At 39.8% G+C, this 24624-nt stretch overlaps 1 protein-coding gene across 2 annotated transcripts in view; it reads left to right on the top strand.

Annotated features, from left to right (window-relative positions):
* dgkb (diacylglycerol kinase beta) overlaps positions 1–24624 on the top strand; it is a 159280-nt gene that overhangs the window by 4305 nt on the left and 130351 nt on the right. Inside the window, exons 2-3 of one of the 2 annotated variants that reach the window (XM_087140234.1) lie at positions 5777–6165; positions 7558–7860. In XM_087140234.1, coding sequence (XP_086996360.1) covers positions 7803–7860 — 58 coding nt within the window. In that variant the 5' untranslated portion in view covers positions 5777–6165; positions 7558–7802. Of the gene's footprint in view, positions 1–5776; positions 6166–6213; positions 6825–7557; positions 7861–24624 lie in introns of those variants that run through there. The other variant, XM_087140232.1, reaches the window with a different exon arrangement.

Below are 24624 nucleotides of genomic sequence, written 5' to 3'. Positions count from 1 at the left end.
AATTGCAACCCACAACCTACATGTGCCGTCATACCTAACAAGACTGCTGATTGGCCAGAACACGAAGTCTCCATGTGGTATCTTTGAAAAATGGCTCAGGTTTCTAAGCACAGCCATTCATCATCCAGCCATGTGGGTTGTCCACTCAGTGTTAATGGTTCTCAAATACTGTGGTGTTCTACAGTATTGCTTTTTACCACTTGGAATTCCATTACCTAGTTGTCTGAGTAAACAGGCCCTAAATGTCAGGTTTGCCAACATAGTCAAATATTTGACTGACATGACTGAAGACATTTTTGCAGAAATGTATGAGTTACAGTGTAACTTGTAATTTGCACGTGGTATACATGTAAAGTTGCTTGTTACGCGTATATGTACATCCACACAAGGTGGATTCGGTCCTTGACTCAAAATAGTACTGATAATGATAACACTGATTTTGTTCTTTTCAACACCTCTTCAGTGTAGTGTGGGTAATCTTCAGTGCTTCTGAAGGATGTGCTTACTGGTACAAGAACATGTTTTGGATATGGGTAGAAACGAAATTTTAGGGCAGAAATCTGTAAATTTTTCTGACGTCGAAGGTGTCTGGAATGTGTGCTTGTTGAGGCACTAATATACCTGCTCAATATACAGAGTACGGATAGTTTACTTGTACGTTGTAGTACATGCAGTTTACATGTACTTTCAGTAAGCAATGAATTGATTAGATGTGCTCCCATTTTTTTCTACATTTTCACTTGTGCTTGAAGGCTAGAGTCTGTTTTGCATAACTTTGATTTTTAACATTTGAACAAGCATCCTGAATAGCATGTGCACCTTGTCAGGAAATCTTCAGTACTTGGATTGTCAAAACTACTGTAAGACTTGCTTGCGCCTAAATTTGCCTGACGTACATGTAGCTGTTAAGATAGATTCAAAGTGTTCCGTGAATACCTGTAGTGAATCGTTTCACCCCTACACCCTCTTGCCCAAGTAATCATTTCTGGCAATTAATCCTATTGAATGGGTCGAGTTAAGTACTTGTACACCATTAACCAATTGATGTGAGGGAGGTTTCCATCAGCATTCAAGAAAGATGGATTGAATCAGACCGCTTACTGTAGGTGTTGTCGAAAACGGGCTGAAGCATTGGTAATTCCATTGTCAGGCTGGCCGTGTCATGTCTTTTTGAATCGTGTTCACTCTATCAGTTTAGTGGAATAAAGTGGTTTAATAGACCTTGGTCTGGAGAAATGTTGCTTTGGGTGATTGTCAGCTTTGCCTTGAATTGATGAAGAAATTGATGATTGATACAGTGTGACTTGTATTTAAGCATTTATATTTGCATAACAAAACACTTGTACACTGTATGCAGACACTGATGAGGGCGACATGTACTGCTAAATAAAACCCTTGGTACCTTGCTTGTATTCATGGTATTTCAATTTAAACATAGTGTCAGAAAGCAAAGGGCAATTTCAATAGCATCATTCAACCAAATTTGTACGCGTATTGGGCCTAACGTTTTTTCTAGAAAAAAAATTCATTTGACAAAGGTTGACTGAAGTCGGGTAATTGAGTACACCCATACATGTACATGCATGTACAGTACATACATGTACCAGTGCTTGAATGGCACCCAAGTGTTTCAAATCTAGGGTGGTCCTTATAACAAACTGCAGGAAAACATTTTTTTGACTGTCATGCTCTGTTGACAAGTTTGTGGCCACTCTTACTCCCCTGTTTAATGTTCTTCTGGCCGTAGCCATGGTGATCTCAGAATATTAAGAACCAGTTTGCTCTTTAGAATGGCTGTCTAGACAGTTTGGGTGGGATGCCTCAAATGTAGCAGACTGCACATGTCTGTTTTTGATGTCTGGTTTACTGTTACCTTTCGAGTTTGCATATTCAAGTGCTCTAAATTTGGTTAATTTGGCACTTTTAAATTTCAGGATATATATTTTCACAATTTGAGGCTCAAATTATTCAAATTTTGAGCTGAATATCTGGACTGGAGCTCTCTCGGAGCTCAACTGTCATCCTTTATTCATCCTGATTTTTTTCCCTGTGTATTTTGGTCACAGCATGCTTCTTAGCTGAAAGCATTCAAGTACAAAAAAGATGAAAAGGGGGTGTCTGGTGACGATGGAGAAAAACACCCATGTAGACAGAATCTCCTGTTACTTGCAGCTAAATGAAAATCAGCGTACTGAATTGTTTTAAAAGGTCAACGCACGGCACGTGCTTTTCACCCAGAGAAAAGAGGAAACCAGTGTCCAGTGGGGAGTTGAAATCTTAGAGGCACACCTACAACAGGTGGATATCTCGTCTGTTTCATTTCCCGCTTACAGGCATGCAACATTCCCTAAGACTGGCTGATTCTCCCCCCCCTGAATGTACATGTATGCCCTTACTCTTCAAAAGTCTTGTGCAGTTTGGAATTCCTTTTTTCTCTCTTGAAATTTCCAGTCGCATGTCAGCTCCTTCAAAAATTGCCCTCCCCACAATTTCCAGAGAAGAAACATTTGAAAAATAAAATTTTGCTGACTAATTTGTAACATGTGGTTAGGTGAATGGATTTTCTTGTGTAGGCAAATAGCAATTAGTCAAGTGCTTAAAAGCATCTTGTTTTGCTTTTTATTGAATGAATGAATATTTTTCTTCAAGATCTTTACCTAGTAGTTTCTAAGTTAAAATCCTGATATTAATCCTGTTGGTTTATTAAGACTAGGCATTTGGATATATTGTTTGATCAGAGTGTAAATTGAGTTGGTCTATTTATACACCATCCGTGAAGATGATAAACACATCTCTTTTTTCCCTCGCTTGTTGTTGCTGTAATCTAAGGGTAAGCCTCCCTTGTTGCCAAGTCTCGTAGCGCTGGACCTCCCAGCCAATCAGCACCCGCCTGTTGCGTTGACCATAGCTGTGACCCTGGGAGGGACGTTACAAAGCCAATTACATTCGCTCTTCTGTGCGGGAAATATAATACTCCTCATGCTGTGAATGCATTTCAGTCGGCCTTTTTTTTTTGGCGTTCAGCGTGGAAAGCAATTGCATGCATGCATACAAGCAGGTAGTAGATTCAGAATCCCAGTGTACATGTACTTGTCTTGAGTATTAATTTGAGTGCAGGGTAACTTGTAAGTCACACTGTAAGAATTCTAATGGGGGAATCAATTTTTGCCTAGAAATTCTATTTTTTTGCTTGTACAAGGACATCGCCATACAAAAAACCTTAAAATTAAAAAAAAAAGCCTTGAAAATCTATGTACATTGTACATGTATGGCATGTGACAGCATTAAGTTGATTTCAGAATTTTTTTGTACAAGCATGTACATGTAAAGCAATTTTATCTCACACTGGAGGAGATAAAATGATTTGGTAATCCATGAGAATGTTGGTGATCTTTGAGAATTACTGTACATGTTAGTCCTGTAAATTACTGTGCAGGCTACATGTAGCTAAATGGTATTTGTTCTACAGCATAAGTTTATATTGGCAGCTCAGTGTTGTTTGAAGAGGATAACCTACACTGTGTTTAAGTGTACATGTGCATAAGGCCAGTGTTGCAATGATTGGCTATGGAGGAGATTAACTCATAAAAATAAAGGGAAGCCACTGCACACATTATCCAGTTGCTTCCAGAGGCTGGTTTGATATTTCCATCCATGGCCAGTTGGTTTGAACATGGCCAAATATATTTATATGTATATCAAAATGTCTTTCTCTCTGGTCTTGATTGATGTATCCTGATGGCTGTGTTCTGATGGCTTTGCCCTAATTTTTCAAATTAATATTTATTGTGGGATTGTCACTCTGTGATGTTCAATCATTTTTCCACAAGACTTGACATGCAGACATGTAATGTACATGTGCCGTATGAGAAGTACTATACATGTACATGTATGCAATAAAATCTGCAATGCAAAAAATCAAAATTTGATGTTACATGTGCATGTACATGTATACCTATGAACTTGTATACTTTTGCAATGTACCAGCAGGAAACAATAAATTTATGGATTAAAACAGCAGTAGTGTACTTTTACATATTTTCTGCCTGCATTGTGCATGTCACCAGATGAACATGATATCAACTGTACTATAGTATGTGCAGTGACATGCAGAACAGAGAAAAAGTATTGGTTATGTGTACATACTGTACATGTACAGTTATGCATTGTGACAAATGAATAGGGGTTAGCAGTGTGACGTGAGCTTGATCTAGAAAGAAGTGTAACAGACATCATTTCCACTCTGTTTGGTAGACTGTCTTCATATTGATTCAAGGCAGTGGACATGATTTCATGTACCATAGCTGTAGGTTGTATAGTAGCTAGACTACGCAGAACTGGCAGTGAGCATGCCTTTTTGATCAGGAGGAAGAGGTCATGGAGGACCTACATGTACCTGTACCATAACTACCATGTAATCAGGGAGATTAATTGCTGGCTGGCATTGATTGCCTTATCTCCAGTCAACAAACCATAAGCACTTCCCAGGGTTGAGGAAAAGGCTTACCAGATAAATTAAATTTATTGAGGGTAAACAGTTCCACTTGTCTTACAACCCAAAAGAAAAGCAATAAACATGTAGGTTCATCCCAGAGCATAGACTTTCGGCATAATTCCACCATGATCCCACCTACTGGTAGTTGCATGTGCCAATGTGCTTCCAAGCCGTGATGCAGTTTTCATGTCACTTCATACATGTAGTTGGGAAGTAGTTTTTTATGTGGTAGTAAAGAATTTTGGAAGCCTTTAGTGTCATAACATGAACTCTCATATCTTTATTATTATCAATTCAAATATTTCACATATGTACATGACGGTGTCAAATTTTTGATTGTGTTAAAATTGCACGCGGATTCTTCAGAATGTCTGTGACAGAAATAATTAGCATTGTCCAGTTCATTGTCTGAAAAACACAAGGGCGTCCTTTTAGAGCAGTTTTTATTTTCAGTGGACATGCTGGTACGTGTAGCTCAGGTATATGTATATAGGAAAATAACAGGTTAGTTATTCTGTTCATATGCCAAAATGCTACCGGTACACTTGTTCGTTTGCCACAGGTCTCATAAATATTTGAGTACCGGTAATTCCAGAAACTAGGGTTCCATTTTATTTCGTGGCCCTGTCACACCTGACATGATTTTGTAAGTTCCGAACACATTTTCTAATTTCCAAGGGTGATGAATTAATGCAAATTACCTACCAAACAACTAGTAATAGTTTGGAATCAGCTCTGGTGATATTTCCATGTCAAATAACAAAGGTCAGATGTAAGAGGGACACAAAAATGTGACACTTTTGGACCCCTAATTTCTGGAATTACCCATTTAGTGTACCGGTAATTTTAATCAGATATTTTGTGCTTCCTTTTTTCAAAACAAAGAGAAAGAGCTGCCAGCAACAAAAATTGGTTGACTTTGGGCTTTCTGTATGTACTGTATGTTGTATTTTTTCAGTTGTGAATTTGATATACCGGTACAAGGACATATCCATGTATATGTTGTATGCAAAAGGTTAATCACTATACATTTATGGCTCTAAGTTTGCATTGAAAGAAAGCACAAATTTTTAGTGTCTTGTTCCTTGATACATGTAAGTCAATGTTGCAAACCGTGGGCATATATTTTGCAAAATATACCCATTTATCACCACATACATTGTACATGTACACCGAGAGTCTGAGGTGATTGCATGGAAATTGCAATGTTCTATTGCCTGCCGTACATCTGTACTACAAAACTCTGTATTTGTTGACCTGCATATTACGGATTTCTTCCAGATTCGTGATCGGCCAACTGACCCCTCCATCTTTCCACAGTGGCGACTCGTGGACAGGAGGGATTAAAAGGATGGCTCAGCCCTGGAATGCCGGCCTGACACTCTGAGGTCATCACGGCCCCTGTTATCGTTCTATCATCATCTGTTTTCGACCCAGCACAACAACAACAGACAGGCTGCTGCGGCGAGGGGACAGCCCATTGGATATACGTGTGTGCATGCTGCTCCAGCCGGAAAGTGAAACTGGTATACGCTTTGCTTGATGAAGATGCTGCAGGCTCGACCTTGCCAGTGACGCTGATTACGTCAATAGCCAGTCTAACCTCAGAAAACCCTGCAAGCCCTCTCAACATCCAGAGAGAGAGAGAGACAGAGCCAGTTGGGTGATAGGTGAGTCTTATTACCTTGGCTTCCCATCAGCTCTAGCTGTGCGGTGGCCAGTCAGTGACTGACTGCTTAATGTGCAGCAGTGCTGTAGGATAGACATTAGCATACATGCACACAGAGCAGTGACTGCCTGGTGTGCGTGTGTGTGTGGGCATGTACAGTACATTGTATACCACTCCACACTGTGCATGAACAACACATCTGGTCAGGCTTGGCTGCCAGCCTCTTTACCCTGTGTGGTCATCCTGCACACTCATTCACAGTGCACACACACACTCAGTCAGCCAAGCTGACTGAAGTGAAGGGTCTTGTGAGGGTCAGGTCTGATCACCCTAGTTGCCTGTATGCAACAGTGTGTGAGAGAGGGTGGATGTGGTTGAGTGGGCATTGCACTGTATTTACCTTTACAGAAAGTTAAAACCCACCACTAAAATTCCTGACCAGGCTTGATCAGTCTGGAGATTGTTTGCCTGGAAAAAGCCACAGTGATCCAAATACTGTGGTATATGACAGCAGGCACGGTGGGAGTTCCATTCATGACCAAGGACCAGGGCTTCAGCGGCACTGTGTGGGTGGAGACAGGAGACAACCAGGAAGTACTGATACATAGAGACAGTGCATTTACATCCTAGGGTGTGTGCATTTGGCTGGTGGGCTTTCAGGTAGGTGCATGCTTTAGTGACTGTGCACAAATGGTCCCATCACTTTACCATGGCCTTCATGAGCACTGAGTGAGAACACTACTACTGAATTTGTTTTTGTTTTTTTATTTTTGCAACTTCTGCTGGTAAAGCTGCCTTACTTTTTACATGTACATTTGCACGTAAACGTACATGTACTAGTACAGTGTACAAATTGTGTGTATTACGTGAAACATGTGTCATAAGTAGCAAAATGTTTTCCGTGTATGTACTATAGATAGGTCGAAGTTCTCGACACATTATACATCAATTGACCATTTTTGATGGTTAGGCAGTGCAGTTACCATAATAGCCTTCTGGTAGTTATAATTGTATGCAGGTGAAAACTGTCAGAAAGTTTGTTCTTACATTTGAAGTTACTGATAGTATTCCTCTTCAACTTTATTTCGTGTCGGTTGTTACGCTATGATGTTACGTTTCTCGCTGCCACATCATGTCAAGAAGTGGACTTGATGGTACTGTATGGCATGCATCTTTGCTGAGCACAATTGAAAATTCTTGGGGGAAATCAGCCACAGTTCTAAACTTTTTGCGAGGGAAATATTCCTCAGCATTGTCTTTGTCCGAAACCACCCCTGGTTAATGACGTACAAGGAGATGCAAAAATCATGTTGAGACTGGAGGATTTGAGACTGTTCTGGTCAAGGTAAATTTGTGGGGCCATATATGAATAATAGAAACGTTGTTGTTTCAGGTTTGTGTGTGAATCGGATTGGTCCTGACAAGCAAGCTTCCCACACCCAACTCCTCCCCTCAGTCTTCAAAATTTTTATCACCACCTCTCTGGACGCAGACACAAGCGCAGTCTCCCTGTAGATAACTCTACAATTGCACCCCTCCTTCGTCTTTCTGCCTTGGATTCTACGGGTTCTCTGCATTCCACTTTCACTTGATTTGCCAAGGCTCCTGGGAAAAAAGGAAGCCAATTTTTGAATCAACATGCAGTGGGATAAGCTAAGTCCCGGACAGTTTGAGCAGTTGCTGGACTACGTCACCTGTAAGTCAAAACCTATTTTCTCATCTTTTGACATCATAATGCTGACGTTTTATTCCTGAAATGATTTCCTCAAAGCTGTTCAATAAAATCCTGATTTGATTTAACACTTGTGGAAACGTCACTCACACTGATATGATTTGATTATGATCCACCATTTCATTCCCAGTTATTGGGCTCACTGTTGCAACCACATAAAGTAATTTGGTTGTTTGTACTGGGGAGCAATGTCGTTGACAGGGAAGTTCTGGCACTGATCACCAAGAGATAGTGAAGATCTACACCAAGTCTTTGCTTTGTCAAAGACTTGCTGAATGACATCAAACACACTCTGCCGACCTGAGCCAGGTCTTTTACTTTCTGTGACCACAGAATTGCACAGAGAATGTCTAGTCTCTGGTGCTGGACTGTGTACTTGTACACATGGGTGCAGTTTGGCTGTCATAACCACAAACTGATTTGACTGTTTCTCTCTGATTAATTGTATAAGGATTTGAGTTCTTGCCAAAGAAATGTATGCATACACCAAATAGAAAAAAACAACAGGACAAATTCTTGATCATGCCAAAATGCACCCCATTTCAAGGAAACATTGGTTTCATTTGTGCATAAAGTATGTTATTCCTGTATTTCTCAACCTGTGTGTGTTTAATAACCTCAGTGTTTTGTGTGAAACCCCTCATCAGGAATGAACATTTTAGTTATCTTGTTAGTACAACTCAGTACCGGAGCATCTCAACAGACCTAATGTTGCCACCTGCTGCACTAAAGAGATCAGAAATTGAGAATGTGAAATTGACGTCATCCAGTGCACTTTTTTTCCCTTGGCACAAATGTGTAAACAAAATCTGATGGGATTTACTGTACACCTCGACAAAAACTTGCTTTTAACACCCATGTTGTTTACAGGCCAGATTTCCCGGCAGCTTAGACATTTTGTTTTCAATCAACACTTGAACCATTCATGGGCATGCTGTCAGAATTTCTGCGGATTCTGGCACCGTGTGGAATGAGAGTGCTTTCAGGAGACTTTGGATAGATATGACTGTTCTGGATACCTCAAGCTCTCAGTATCAGGAAAAGGTGCTGGGAAAAGTTGACAGGGAAAAAAGTTCATGTGCCTGTTGAAGTTGACATTTTGCAAAGAAATGCCCCAAATTGTTGGATCAGGAACCAGTAACCACACAACAGAGGCATGGTTTAGATTAATACAGTCTCATGAACATACGTGAACATGTATGTACCGGGTCGTTCCACTTGATGTTTATGCTTCATTTTAAAGAGGGCATTTTCAGAGCATGTACTATACCCGTAGCAGTTCAGCGGACAAACCACATTTGTGTCACATGTTTTGATATGGGAAATAGAGATTACTCATCCCCTTGTGTGTTGTTAACCAGACTTATGTGATGTGACTTTGATTTGCCACAGGAATGAGTTGTGAAATGATTTATGATGGACGTGACTACAATGCTTGATGTTCCACTCTAGGGAATTCAGGCTGACAAGATTTAACCAATGTTCATAATTTCACTTTCTTAACCTACCCTGTATTGGTACACTGTACATACATGTACCTGAACCTGTTTTTACATTTAATGTACCCTTCCTAACATTCATGTATTTTTTAGTAGTGATATGCAGCCTTATGGGGGTTTGTTGCTAGCAACTGGGTACTAATCGAGAATATCTTATGTGTACTCCTACACGTAGCTATGTACTTCCCATGTTACGTATATATACATGTACGTACATGTACCAGCAGTTTTGCAAAAAATGAAATGTAAATGGACCATACATACACATATACATATATAAGGTATACCATTACCGTACACGTAAGAAAGACAACAGCGTGTACATGGTAAGTGGACTTGGTAGTCTCTGACATGAGCAAAGGTCTTTTTGAAAGCTTCAGTCAGGATGACATTGCTTTCTTCATCTCCGGTCCCCTTTGCTGTTGCTGATATCTTGAGCCAATTACTGTAACTTGGCACCTGATCACAAGTAATCGGCTGTCTTTGATTTCCTGGAAGAGGCAATTCACATTCATGCCGGTTTCTTCCCTCTCAGTCCAGAAATCTTTTTTTGCGTATGCGCGTTGCATTCATCCAATATTTCAACGGTCAGTGAACCACTTTCGTCCCCTTGCATCTTGAGGGACCATTTTTTTCAGCGACAAAGGGAAGAATTCCATAAGCAAATGTGATTCATACACGGTACGTCTTTTCGTAGTGCATGATTGATAGCATAACTCAGGACTTCAACCGCGGCCTCTGGGAACTGAACTTTCAGCTGCGAATTTCTTCCCCAGAGAGTTAAGGCCACACAATGTGTATACAAAACATCTAATGACTGAAAATATGGCATTTCATCTCTCTCCAATTATTGATTATGAGACACTGGTGCATGAATCACATGCTTACATGTAGATGGACAAAATGTTCACAGCACCTCACAACCGGCACCTACCGGTACTGTATGTCAGCCTCTGATTTAAGTTAATATTTAAGTAAACATTTTTGTTTGAAGGCAGCACTCAAGGTTGCTTTACAGCTGCCCATACCTGTATTTTGCATGTGATAGATAAATCACTTTTTAATGAATTGAACATTGTGTTGTTACAGAAACTTTGCAGCCTGGTTTGATACAGTGTGAGTGCATACTGTAACATTACCCAGGAGTTGTACGCTGTGGTTATGTGGAAGGACAACGTGTAGTTTGAACCATCACATTCAAAGTTGTAGTACATCTGGATCAAAAATTGGAATTATCCCATGTCTATGTGGAGATTCAGTGGTACATGCAACATGGTACACACTTCCCCACCCCCCTTCCTGTCAGGCAAAATAACTTAGCTTTGTTGATGGTTTTGGGGGGAATAATTGCTGGGAAGCACCTTCAATATTTCACATACTGGCATTTGCCTTTAAACAGAGACACGTGTTGTTGGCTCTTGCAGAGAAAATGCATACCAGTAAAGACATGATCAAGTTGACACTTGAAGGTCTTGCCATTCCATCATTCTATGGAAGCTCATTCCAACCTTGTCGACATATGACTTTCCAGAATAGTGGCCTCCGAAAATCCCAGTTCCTGGCACCCGCATCAGAGTGGAACTTAAGGATTGCTGTTTGCAACTGGAGCCTTTTGGAATTGCTTGTTCCAAATACATGTACATGTACGGTATGCACTTGAAGGAATGAGCATACTACATGTAATCCTAACATTGTGCAGTGTAATGGCATTAAGAGGGTTACATTTGTGAAAAGGTAGAAAGGTGCTGATAATTTGTTAGTCCTTGGACATGTATACAATGTATACATGTACATGTACATAATTGTACAGTTAACAGTTAAACACAGTGGTGTATATCCTATCTGTTTAATAGCACCAACAGGCATAAAATGCACCTGTGTTTGATACAACCCTGCAACAGCTGTGTCATGTCCTCAGTCTGAAATGCCATTTGTCTTCTCAGGACAAGCGTGAGCAATTCAAAGGTCACAAATGGGATTTGTTGAGGATATCCTTTAAAAAAAATTGAAGATATGGTAATCAATTAAACAGTGTCAATGGATGAGAGCATTTCATGCATACCGATATCTGCCTCCTGGTTAAGAGACATCAGGAACAATTACAAAACAAAGTGGAAGCAAGGTCGGCTGAATGTGCCCCTCAGTTGGTTACTTGCTAGTTTGAGCCAGACACCAATAATGATGCTTCAGACATCAGTTTGTCTGGTCTTGCTCATGCTGGTGTATTTGAGGGGCCTTTCTGACTGTCTGTCTCCGTCTGTCATATTCGTTTGTCCTGATTCTCGTGAACCTACCCTTAAAGTATATATTTTGAAAACGTGTGACTTTTTTGATTAATGTATAGGATGGACTAGATTTTAATTTCTTTTTTCATTTACATGTGGAAAAAAATTGGGCAAATTTGTTTTGCCTGTTTATGAACCTGGAGTCCATCAATTCTTTATTGTGGCACACATGTACATGTAAGCACATGTACTGGTATCAAACACGTGCATGTCAAGATGTTGGTTAAAATGAAAATTGTTTTAGGATAATTCAAAATGTCAGTCACTGAGAAAAATCAGATTGACATACATGTACTGGTAAGGGAAAAAAACCAGGAGATTTAGTTGTGTTCTTTTTTTAATGAAAACTAAATATTTCCATTGCCGTCATCATTCTCAATGGACATCAGACCAGCTTTTTAAAGGCTTTGGTCATTCGATGCTGTTTTTTCCTTCCCTTCGCATGTTCATGTGGGAGGTTGTTTCAAATTTCAAGATATATCAGTTTACAATATTACCTTGAGAATTTTTGGAAATATGGCACTTGTACATTTATGTTAATGTTACACAACTGTTTATGGGAAATTGTGCACATACAAGTTTTCCCCTTTCATGTTCGCGAGACGAGGTATTGTATTGCATCAGTATGCAACACACGTCGGAATTCATTCGTAAAAATAGCAATCCACTTTCATCTTGCTGAGAGGTTATCACGTTTTTGGGGCCATTACAATTGGATGTGATTTGGTGGCATTAAAATTGCAGATGTTTCCACTGTTTCCCCTGTGGGTGGAAAGCGCCTGGATGTGATAAGGTTTTCCACCGAGAGCCCACAGGACAGATACGTGTATTTTTTGGTCTGTATGAAAAAAGGTGAGCTCATCAAATGGCATGCTTCCCAGTGGAAACACGAGGGAAGTTGTGGTTTTTATTAATTAAGGTCAGACTTTTTTTTCTGTTCTCATTCCTTTTTTAAAGAGAGTATCTACCATAGTGTGTGACAATGCACGGCCCTTCAACATGGCAAGTGAGATCTGTGAATATTTGTGACACATGGCCTTGAAAAAATCAAATCTGAATATGACAACCTTGACTGGTTTTGCAATAAGGTTTTACACGTGTACATGTACATGTGTGGGATCTTATTTGAATTTATCTCATCATTTTGTTGTGTGTACATACATATACATGTACATGTGTAAATCAAGTGGCAAGTGTTTACAGGTCCTGTGTCTTAGCAGGTACCTGTATACAAACTTCCTACAAGAAAAAGCCAAGGAACTTTTTTTCCCCCTTGAATTTTTGATACAAAATTATAAACCAAAGCTTTAATTGTTGGTGTGAAGTGACAGTCACAGTGAGGCAACTGAGGCAAGATCGGCTAGTTTTCCAGGGTGCTTGTCCATGCTTTTACCGCTAGGTAATACATCATAGGGCTACTTTGTCTTTTCCTCAGGCACAAGAGATATATTCCTAGTTGTAGTCGAGAAAAGCATGTGATCAAATATAGCATTCACTATGCAATGTGTGGGATATTAGACTGTACAGCTGCACCAAGTTTAGGAATGAAGCTTCATTTTGAAAACAGGTTCATAGGGGTAGATAGCGCAACCACTTGGCATTGTCTCTCCCTTCCTGAGCTTCATCCCTACAGACTATTCCCCCTGACATTTCCCACGTGTACACATGACATCCAGGGCCCTTCTCTCTCCTGTCCTCACAAAAAAAAAAAATATTGAGTTGTATGCCAAGCAAATGAATCATCAATTCCCCTGGTTATGTCAACTAATGTTCCATCTTTGGCAGTGGGTCCTGCGGTGGTAGGCTTTCTTTTGCAAAGCTCGCTGAGCCAATTACAATATTTGAATATTTGTCTTGCATACAGTGTCTTTTATCTATTCTGTAAAGAACACACCTGTACTTACATTTTGTACATGTATGATATTAGATTTCATAATTCAAACTCTGCACAAGTTCTCTGTGGGGTACAATGCTGGTACATTTACAGGTTATTTATACATGTACATGTATGTAGATGGGGGGAATGTTTTGGAACAGGGTGTGATGTGAATCTGTACTTTTTGCATCGAAAGTGGACCCAGAAGATTTATAACCAAAATGTCTACAAATCATTTATTACACGTACCGGTACATGTATGCATGTACACGTACTGGTACCAAATATAAGAACATTTGCACTTTGGTCAGCACATTTATGTACATGTACACCATGTAACTGGTACTTACATGTATGTTTCAGGTAACAGTAAACTCACTTACATGCACGCATTTGTTGCTCAGAGCTGAGGGTTTTTTAAGCTAGTGAATTAAAGTAGACTTTTTTACAACTTTCAAGACCTTGGAATAGAAGCTGAAAAGGGTTTTTTTTGGGATAGCAGAAGAGTAAAAAATTCCACATTTTGGCTGATGTACATGTGCTCATACAGTGCAGCACAGAATGTATCTATAGTCAAGTTGGAATTCACTTGATGCTGATCAATCCAACCAGATTTTGGTACATTTTCCTTGGTGTATGAATTGAGTAAGTTGTCCGAGAGCTGCCACAAAAGTTCTCCGTTGCTCTTTAAAAAGGCAGTCTGAGCTTGCTCTAACCTATTTCCAGTCGATGAAGTAATATGTGTGGGAGATTTTGCCAAATCTTGCCAGACAGTAAATATTTGAAGAGCAAATTTAATATCAGTGTGCGAGCGAGGGGAGAAAACTGCCCTTATTCCTTTTTTGTGTTCATCCACTCTAATAGGGTAGAGATGTGCGATGTGTGCATCCTGAAGTGTGTATTAGGTCCTTCACAGATTTCGTAGACCATGCAGTTAGCCAAGAAGTCATGTGCACATGTGCCAGTACCGGTATGTACATGTACATGTATGTACGGTAAATCGTCAACTGGTGCAACAGTTCTTATCCAAACAAGAGGGCCCACTCTGCCAACAGTTGGTGTAAAGGAGATGAAAGGACTTTTATGATTGGAAATTGTGGAAGGTCATGTACTGGTTCCGTTACTTGGCATGCTTGATTTCAGTTTCTGTGGGGAAAATGAGGAGCATTATACTGCAGCATGCCATTCTGGATTGGGACCCAAGCACTCCTCATCCCCCGCCCCCCCCTTTGCATTCTCAGCCAAGGTACATGTGTACATGTACCAGTACACATTCCCCATATGCATATGTGTGTGGCTTTGGTGAATTCACCCCCCCTCAAAAAAAAAAACCCAAACAACTACAATTCACAACAAATAGAAAAACACCAGAAACGCTATAAAACACAAAAAAAGGCTAATAGCCCGTACATGTATCATGAACAGTATTGGCCAGGCTTTGTTCTTCAGACATCAACAGTGAACAAAGGCACCTTTCCATACAGTAGGTGCTTTTTGGTGTGCTAAACATCCACATGTGTAACGTTGCTTAGAGCATGCAGTGAAATTGTTCAGAATTGCAACCTGTTAATGGAAGAGAATATTGCATATAATGAGCCCAAAAAGCACTCATGAAAAGTGAGTGTACAATGTACATGAGCCAGTATGTACATGTACCTGTCATGAGCTGTGTCAAACGTCTCCACGTACACGTACTGGGAATACTGGTATCATTTAGATACTTTACAGTGTAGTGTTCATGCACAGGCTATAGAACCCTATTTTCATTATTGAGTCAATAGTGCGCCATTTAGTGCTTTGTGCAAGTGCATCGTAATTTTCTGTCAGTAAGTCCTGTGACCTCACATCCATACATTATTTGAATGCCTTTTGCCAAGTACATGTACATGCATATCTGCTGCTTTGTAGTGTATTCTGTACAGGACCAGTCTGTTTGAGCGTAATCACGTTTTGAAAAAAGATACTGTACAATTACTGGTACATTGAAACTCCCATATGGCATTTAAAAACCAGCCCTGGTCATATGGCAAATGGTTAGAAATGCCAATGTCTGACAGTCGTGTGTGTCTGCAGCTAAGGGGAGGCAGTACATGGAACATTACGTACTTTAAATGAATCAGATAATCTGCCCTGATAATGTAGATTAGGGCTCATTTCATGTTTTTGGTAACACAAAAATATTGAACAACCTTTGGGGGTGCCTGCACTTCTGCATCTCACATGAATCAGGCGTTACTACCTGAACGCAATCATTTGCCTGTCTGAACTGGTAAGCGCATTGCCCAGGTTTCAATTCCCCCACCTGGCCCCCAATCCCAAAGCCTGTCATCTGTCATCTTTCTCATGATGATGCCCTCTTCAGTGATTCAGTGTACAGGCCTTTGGTGTGCCAGTAAGTAGTACAGTGTTTCTGCACTCCCGGAAGATTGACAGTAATGCATTGAAACATCATGAAGCATTTTTTCTCACGTTCCAAGGCCAAAGACATAGCGAAGCATTGAGGAAGGCCCATCATTTTGAAATAAGTGGGACAACCTTTGGCATTTTCAATAATTTGTCAGTCCTGTTTTTCACCCTCCCATTTTCCCATCCACCCAAATATTTATGATGCTGCTCCAGCACTTCTTAATTTATTATTTTATGGAGGGGGGGTTGGTTCGAGGCTATAAGATAAATTGCACCTCATTGGCAGAGGACTTCAGATGACAGAGACAATTAGTACCCACCCTTCTCCTGATGCATTTATGACGAGCTTCCATGTCAAGCTCTACTAGGCCTATCATTCTGCTCAAAAATGTATACACACTGTGTAGTGTGATAGCTCACCGAAATTCTAAATTACTGCGAGAAAAAGAGAGGGCAGCGTACTCATACTTTGTCTTGCCTCAAGACCAATTCAATTTCAACTTAAAGCAGCGTAGCTTGTCAGAATCATTTGTCCGAATGCCAGTACTGTGGATACCCAGGTACATGTACGTTATGTTTCTGTTGAATGTATGCCATCCAAATAATGCCTTTCTGGGTTGTCATCTTTAGCTTTTTTTTATGTTGGCCACGTTGATCAGATCTGTTGGTTTCGCAAACTTGTTGGCACTTTCAGAATGGAGTGACAGTTGTTTTACATAGATTTGATACAAAGCTTTATAGATAGAGCTGTGGTGGACAGTGCCAAAGGAACTAAAAGGAACTCATGAAATTGTGTCAGTTTTCTGAAGAAGGATTGCTCTGCACTCTCTTCAGTGGTTCCTTGCCACGTTGAAGGAACAGTTGCATGGGGTCTTTTGAACTTTTTCAGGGACAAATTTTTATGTTGCATGAAGGAATTTATTCCACATTATGTACATGTAGAGCAATGGACTACCTGTGCTCTACTACCATATTTTCTTGAGGAATGTGTTGGACCAGAACTTGGGACCATTGTCGGGGAGCTTGTAAGCAGAAACTCTTGCTTTAATAGATTACGTGAATGCTGTGCGGAAATCTGTAGAGGACCAGTTTACACTGTAGTTGCATTTGCATGGCATGTTGGCTGGTAACCCAGCTTTGCTGAGCAAATCGTGTCTGTGCTCAGTGTGTAGGCCCCAATTGCCATAGTTACGACAATAATCATTTCCATCAAAGCATCTGCAGTGGTTGTATACAGAAACATTTAGGCAGATGTAGGGCTATGCCGAATATTCAATTAATTATTGAATATTTGAATATTACTTTCCAAATTTGAGTATTCGAATGCAAAATTCATGAAAAGATAGGGAGAATTTTCTGTTGTTTTAAATGAGAAAAATTGCAATATTGAGGCTTGTTTCGAGCAGATTCAAATGAAGAGAGACAGAAATCTTACAACGATTCAAAAAATAAATTATTCATTAACAGATTTAAAAGAAATGAAGATTTTCAACAGGGCAAGAAGTATTGCTCGTCTCTTTTTAAATCGTGGCTGGAGATACCCCTAGATGCGAAAAGCTATTATACTGATTATAATGTACAATTGTGTGAATTATTTATATATAGTTTGTTCATCAATAATCTGCCGGTCAGTACAACCAAATATTGGATATTTGATCGAATTGAAGGTCAAATATTCCAATAGTGAATTCTTCGAATTGACTCGGCCTTAGACGGATGTAAGTTGATGCCAGGTAGACATTTCTCCTTTTTTGTTCTTAGTGAAGCATGGACTGATATTGTTAATAGGTGCAGCCAAAATTTTCTCCGGCAAAGCTCTCATTCCTATGAGTCAATTGCTTGACAAGTGTCAGGCCCTTCTCAATCTCAAGTCAGTCCTGTCGCCAATATGTACACGTGTGTGTATTTTGCCTGTAAATGAGTAACGAAAATGGCCCCTATTTTGTTGGTTTAACTGAAGTCTACTCTCCATTTGGTAAACAATGGGGACTCCTCCGCTCATCAAAAAGATGATATTGTTACCATGGTAATGGAAATGGTGATTAAACCTTAAATGCTTGTGTGGATGTCCAATTAGATAAGCAGGCCTCTTTTTGTCTGTGTGTGTGGAAAAAAAAAAAGAAAATAAAAGATGTGGAATGGCCATTACGGTTTGCTAATGTGTCGATTGGATCTTTGCCGGCAGTTAATTTAGCGCCATTAGTGTAGTGGTTTGGAGCAGTGGTGCATACATGTAAATACATGTACTTGCCCAAACACATGTGTCAAAATGCTATGCCTGATGGCAAAACTTGGACTATTTGCTCTGTGGTTTTTGTGTTTGCCTTGTGCCATGTCCATACTTTCATTAATCAGTTTCTACATTCTGTGCTTTTGAAGGGAAATAATTGCTACAACATGTAACTTGCACACTGGTGTACATAAGAACTGGTACATTTTTATGCTGTGGTACTTCGAGGGAAAATTTGCTCAGTATACATGTACGTTTACCCGACTTTGCAATGCATTTTTGGGAGTGGTTTTTTATGTATTGGAGAGGAGCGCATCGATCTGTCTGCTAGAACCTAGGATGGATCCATTCATTTGTTTTGGGGTGGCTGGATGTGCTTGTTCTACTGCTTTTTGGCCAGGCAGTATGGGGGCAGCATGAATTGTCAGATTGTGTGCTTACGGTAGAGTCTAGATGAGAGGTTGTATACAAATGTGTGGGCGTGTACATTTAAGAGAATAACTTACACCATGAGGAGTACTCTATCATGGACAAAATGTGTACATTGTGTACATTGTTCGTGTACATTGTAATTGTACAACTGTACTGCATTACCAGTGTGTGTGTTATAATTGTATCTAGTACTGTGTGTATTAAAGACTGGTACACGTAATATGTACAATTTCTAAACAGAGAGCATACGGTACACACAGATACAAAGCATATGATACTGTTGAGCGAAATCTCGATCCTTACGTAAATTTATTGTACTCCATTCATCCTGACTTGATTTGCCTTTGACTAATATCCATTCATAGGATAATTAATCAACTCAGGAGGGAGGACAATCAATTTGTGCAAGGTTCGAGATAGCGCTCAACAATACTGCATGTATAGTGTAGCCTACTGGTACGCACTGTACCAAAGGAACTATGTACAGGAATCTTGCATGAGACCTCACAAGAGAAATGGACATAAGCACTGCAAAGCTACACCAGCATGTACCGGGATGCACAACTTTGGCCCTGCATGTTGTGGACATTTTAAGCCAGTGTTTTGCCCGATTTTCTCTATATTACATTTTTAGTAGTTGTACATGTACATGTACATCCTGCAGTTTCAAAGGATTGGAGTAATCCCTCTGTGAAAAGATTTGTTTGGACATTTTCTATATGTAGTGAAATGTTGCAATATGCCACCCTTTCCAAAATGCGAGGGTGCATGCTAGTACATGTACATACAGTACCATCTGGAACTTTTGTGAATCCTTTCAGATTTGTACCATACAGGAATTTGTCCGTTCTTTATACTGTAACTCAGCCCTTGTGTGGGCATAACCAGTGTTTGTTCATTCTGTGGAATCTTAACTATCACTTCCCGGTGGAGTTTCTATTATGCAAGATTGTATTGCAAGGGTAATTCGATTTCTATGAAGAAAAGAATACATGTATATAACATTCAGTTATATTTGTGGTTTTGCCACATTGTAAATTTGCAACTTGGCAGAAACGTACATGTTCGTCAAAATCTGATATGCACATGTACATTTGGGCAAGAAATCAATTTTGAGTTATTGTAGTGTTAGTAAACTGTTTAGGCCTAGCTTTTTATGAACACTTCTTTATTAAATTAAACATACAAGTGAAGTTATTGAATTTCAACATTTCCAAAGAAAACAAAATAAGAAATACACCGTGGTACGGTACCAGCATGTGAAGTTCAGTGAAAAAAGAAATATACATCATGTACCACCTGTAAAGTACTTTGCCAATGACATGACAAAATGAAATGTTCCAGAATGCTTTAAACATCAGTAGCAAATTTTCTTAATTGTCAACATCGTTGGAAATCACCCAAATGCCATATTTAGCCATTTTCAGTTGCAGATTCATACAAGTACAATGTATCTACCAAACAGTGTTTGCCCAATTTAGCGTGGTTTGACATGTTTACATACATATAAAGTCACATTTTGCTGTCAATAAAATATCTGGAGACAAAAAAAGAAAGACAAGACAAAGAACTACCCTATGTACTGGTATGTACGGTACCACCCTAGGTGTTGCCCACAGGCTGTTGACTGCATTGAGGAATTGGAAATTCAATTTGCTCTCCTTATCATCCAGTAAACAGTGGGTAGTCATGGTTTGCCTAGATCTTCAAAGTCGATGTTTTCACCAGGCTTTATCTTCTTGAGTCAGCATTACGTTCTAATGCTGCAGGAGTTACTTAAATACATGTATATTGCTGAGGTTAGGGGTTGCTGAGGAGCAGGTATCAGACCGTTGCCAAGTGTGTCTGCAAACCTTCAGTAACCAAGGAAGTTCAGTTGTAAGGAAATAGTTGCCAGAGGCTTAGATAAAAATGTAGTTTTTTTCTCACTAACACTTATACAGTGTGCAGACATTTATGTAGTTTGAATGAATGGTAAATGATGCATGTCTGCAGCTGTATAGCAAACAGCAAGAGGGGCCACATTGTAACCGTTGAGGCAAATTCACGGAACCTTCAGCGTGTTCACGTCAAACCGCTGCATGGAGAGACCAGATTATTGTTCCTTAATTTGAAATTTGCCTCATGCAGGGAAACTCAATTAACCTGGATTTTAAGTCCAATCAAGATGTGATAAATGCGGCATTGTACTCAGCCTCAATAACCACAACCCGAAGCTAGAACAACAAAAACAACAAAATGGGGAAGGGGGGGGGAGGGGCTGACTCACTCCAATTAACCAATTGCACAGCAATCAAGTAGTTGAATGTTGGGGACCCTGCACTGTTTAGTGTACATGTCGATCTGCACGTACATGTACATGTAAAACTGCCGTCCAATATCTTGCGTACTGGTACACTGTACATGTACATGTACATGGCATACAGTTTGCTGGCAGTATGTCAGTCATCGGCTGTAGTGACCTCCGTCCTGCCGGAAGAACCTTAGGAAGGATGCATTCAGTCATACAGAACATGATACATTCTCTCCTCCCCCCACCTTTCCATGTCTCTAAACTCTACCCCATGACATTTAACATGAAGGCCAAAGGAATTAAATGTACGCATTTATTTACATGTACATTCATGAACTAAACATAGAATGGAAAATGCATCACTATCACTCTATGAGGTAATCATACAAACCGAACCATTTCAATTGTTCCCACATTTTTATTTGATAAATATATGCTTCCACAGATGGTAAATTAATGAAACAAATAATGTATAAATATTCCGAACGCAATATGAACTGAAAGTTGTTTGTATATATACATGTGTATTGTAGAAATACTGGACCTGAGTGGGTTCGTTGCTGACATTAATACAAGCTGGCATGGTGGCTAGAAACATTTGTACCAGTACATGTACCCTTAGTGTGTACTGTACATGTAGTTCATTTTCAGTCAAATCTCAAACCCCCGGTTGGTATGATTGTTTTCGCAATTATGAATTAATGAAGTTAAATGGAGTATTGTCCATCTGGTATTGTGTTGAACATTCATTTTGAATTCAGTTATCAATTAGATAAATCATCAGTACTTATTGATACATGTAATTAATGTACCGGTATGTTCATGTACATGTATGCTCAAGTTTGTGACAATGGATGGCTACAAACTGCATTAGTTTGGGCATTCTTTGTATGATCTGGATCTCAGGAATAATCAAACTTTTGGAATTTGATAGTCTAGAAATTAAAAGGTTGAAATAACTGATACATGTATTTTGAAAGTACTTTGTACCTGTAGATAATTAAAATGTTTTGTTTTGATGGTTGGTTGGCAATGGCATCTCAGTAGTCACATTTTGTTGGTTTTCCTTGAGTCCATGACATACCAAAGTACATGTCAGATGGCCTTGATCTAACACACGCATACAGGTTTAAGTACAGTGTAGTGTGCGTATTCTCTAATTTTTGAGTAGTTTAAAAATATGGAAATGCCTTTTTTACACTTTTGAACATGAGCTAGATTACTATTTATGATTTCCTTGTCTGTTTGTATCAGTAGGATATTTCCTACGGATAATCCCACCCTCAAATTGCTTCTAAAATTCCTTTTCAGAGAGAGGACCTTGTGTGGAACTCATCAAGGTTCTCACAATCTGCACTATGCAGCTACGATATGAGGACCTGTTTTGTTCTTGGGTTCACTTAAAAACAGTAAGGTTCGCAAACGGAGGAGACCAAAATCGGTTTATCACAGTTGGGATTCTTGCATGCTCCATCACTTACTGTATATTGCTGCTGCTTTTTTGTCATTTTGACATGGAAGAGTTCATTACTGGAGGCGAGATGGCTGATTGCAAACATGCACCTGCCCCAGATGGACCCCCTGGTAAAAAAACTATATTTCTCCGAGCATTTTATTGCCGTTTTTTGTGGCAGTATGAAATGTCATATATTTTATCACAAAATGGTGCTTTTGTCAAAAGAAGATATGTACCGGTAATGTTCACTACACATGTACCTGTACATGTTAGAGTTACGGACATGCACATTGTACATGTAGTTTAAACATGTTATACTGGTGTTAAATTGCTGGAGCAGGATTTTGCCACATGAATATTTAGCGGTATAGTTTCAGGCTTTGATGACAGTTCACTCGGTCTGTTAGATCGTTGCATCAAGTCATTAAATGTTGAAGAAGTTAAACTGGTGGGGTACAGTACTGGTATGTTGTGCATTCTCATTGTGCCTAGTGTCTAGAAATACACATGAAATACGAATGACATTTTCACATGGACTGGATGTTTCCGTAGTTTCCAATCAATTCACAGGTCTGGATAATCAAGAGGGATATGCACCTGTAAATAAGCCACTGTCTCACTGAAATTAAGAGGATAACATTAAATGTGACCTCCTTTTTGTGTACATGTGCATCTCCAAACTTCTTGGTATCGCTGTATGAAAACACAAACACTTCAACTAATGGCTAGTTGCCTCTGCTGGCACATTCTACTTGAAAATTGTGGAAGCCATTTCAACCATTCAGGTGCAGGACATGTTGGTACAGTGGAACGCCGCTATAACCAATACGTCAGGGTCCACACGAAATGTTCGGTACAGCAGTCATTCGGTATGGCAAAATGAACTGCTGAACATTTTGTCACCATGTTGAAAAGCGCCCTCTCTTGTCTAACTGAAGTGCACCCTCTTGTTGTACTGTGATTCACTGTTTTCGTGATGTTTTGCCATTGCATTCACGTTTGAGGTTTGTAGAATTGTATCTGTTAATTGTTTTTGTTTTTTATTAAATCTTGAGGTACATGTACAAAATTGCTATTTAGTTTACTCCTAAAAGTTGGGAGATCTCTGATGCATGCTGTGGCGAATCTTGGTTGGTGTGCAAATACATGTACATAATGTTTGGTTGGTTTTTGGCACAAAATATTGGGAGCCAAGGACAATGCTCGGTACAGCTGGATGTTCGGTATAGCGACGTTCCACTGTACATGTATGTGATCAGTGATCAGCACATCCAGCAAACATTGTTGTAATTACCAAGCTCATTGCAAAACAATCACCAGCTCACTAAGAAGGGATTTGAACCCACGATTCTCTTCTTACTATGCTAATGTCTTAGTAAATTGGAGGTCATGGGTCCGAATGCCATGCAACCAAGCTTGCATGTAGCTTGTGATTTTTTGCAACTCTTGGACCACACTGAGAGAACAGTGTGAACGGTAGAATGATAAAACATAGCAGAAAATTAATACCCCCCCCGACACAAATTAGCTAGTTAATTGATATTGATGGCCACGTTTGTAAAAGTATGACTCCACATTGGTCTACTGGATGACCTGACACACATCAGTCTCCCTGAGTGATTTTTTTTTTGTTTTGCTCCCTAAAGGTTACTGCATGCCCGTGGGCCCCTATTACCTACACATATAATGTGCCAGCAACACCGGACCCTCCTGTACAATAATATTCTAGCACTGCATGGCTGGACATTGACTTGTCCTAGGATATGTTTTTCATGACAGTTGCTCTGCTCCAACCTCGCACCGGAAAGAATTCATTTCGTGGAGGTTCCATAACCAGGCATCAGCCACCTGTCACAGATGCATGGAAAATGTCACTATATTCAAGCAAGGCATTTGCATAAAGGTCGCGTCGGTCAGGAAGTGAAATCAGATTGGACTTAATCAAAGGAGTGGGGGGGGGAGTAATTCACATTTCAGTCATTTGCAAGGGTAAAGAAGGGATGGTGAAGGTACATGTATCCAAAATCTAGGAATTGTGAAATTAGACACCAGTGTCCCAGAGAGTAGAGGTTATGGAAATGTCACTCTTGTGTTTCTGCTGGGGCCTTGAGTTTTGAAGCCTGAGCGTTGTTGTGATAGGCTGTGTTTGGAGCTACATGTACATGGCTTTACAATGTGCTTCTTTCCAAACCTGAGCTATGCGGGGAGAGAGAGAGCAGAGATCCACAAGAGGCCTGATGGTGTTCCAAAC

This window comes from Acanthaster planci, linkage group LG08 (genome assembly GCF_054643075.1).
Source record: "Acanthaster planci isolate LZ-2023a linkage group LG08, COTS_SCS, whole genome shotgun sequence".
NCBI classification, from domain to species: Eukaryota; Metazoa; Echinodermata; class Asteroidea; order Valvatida; family Acanthasteridae; genus Acanthaster; species Acanthaster planci.
Note: the sequence above shows the minus strand (reverse complement) of the source record. Positions and strands in the feature narration are given on the sequence as shown.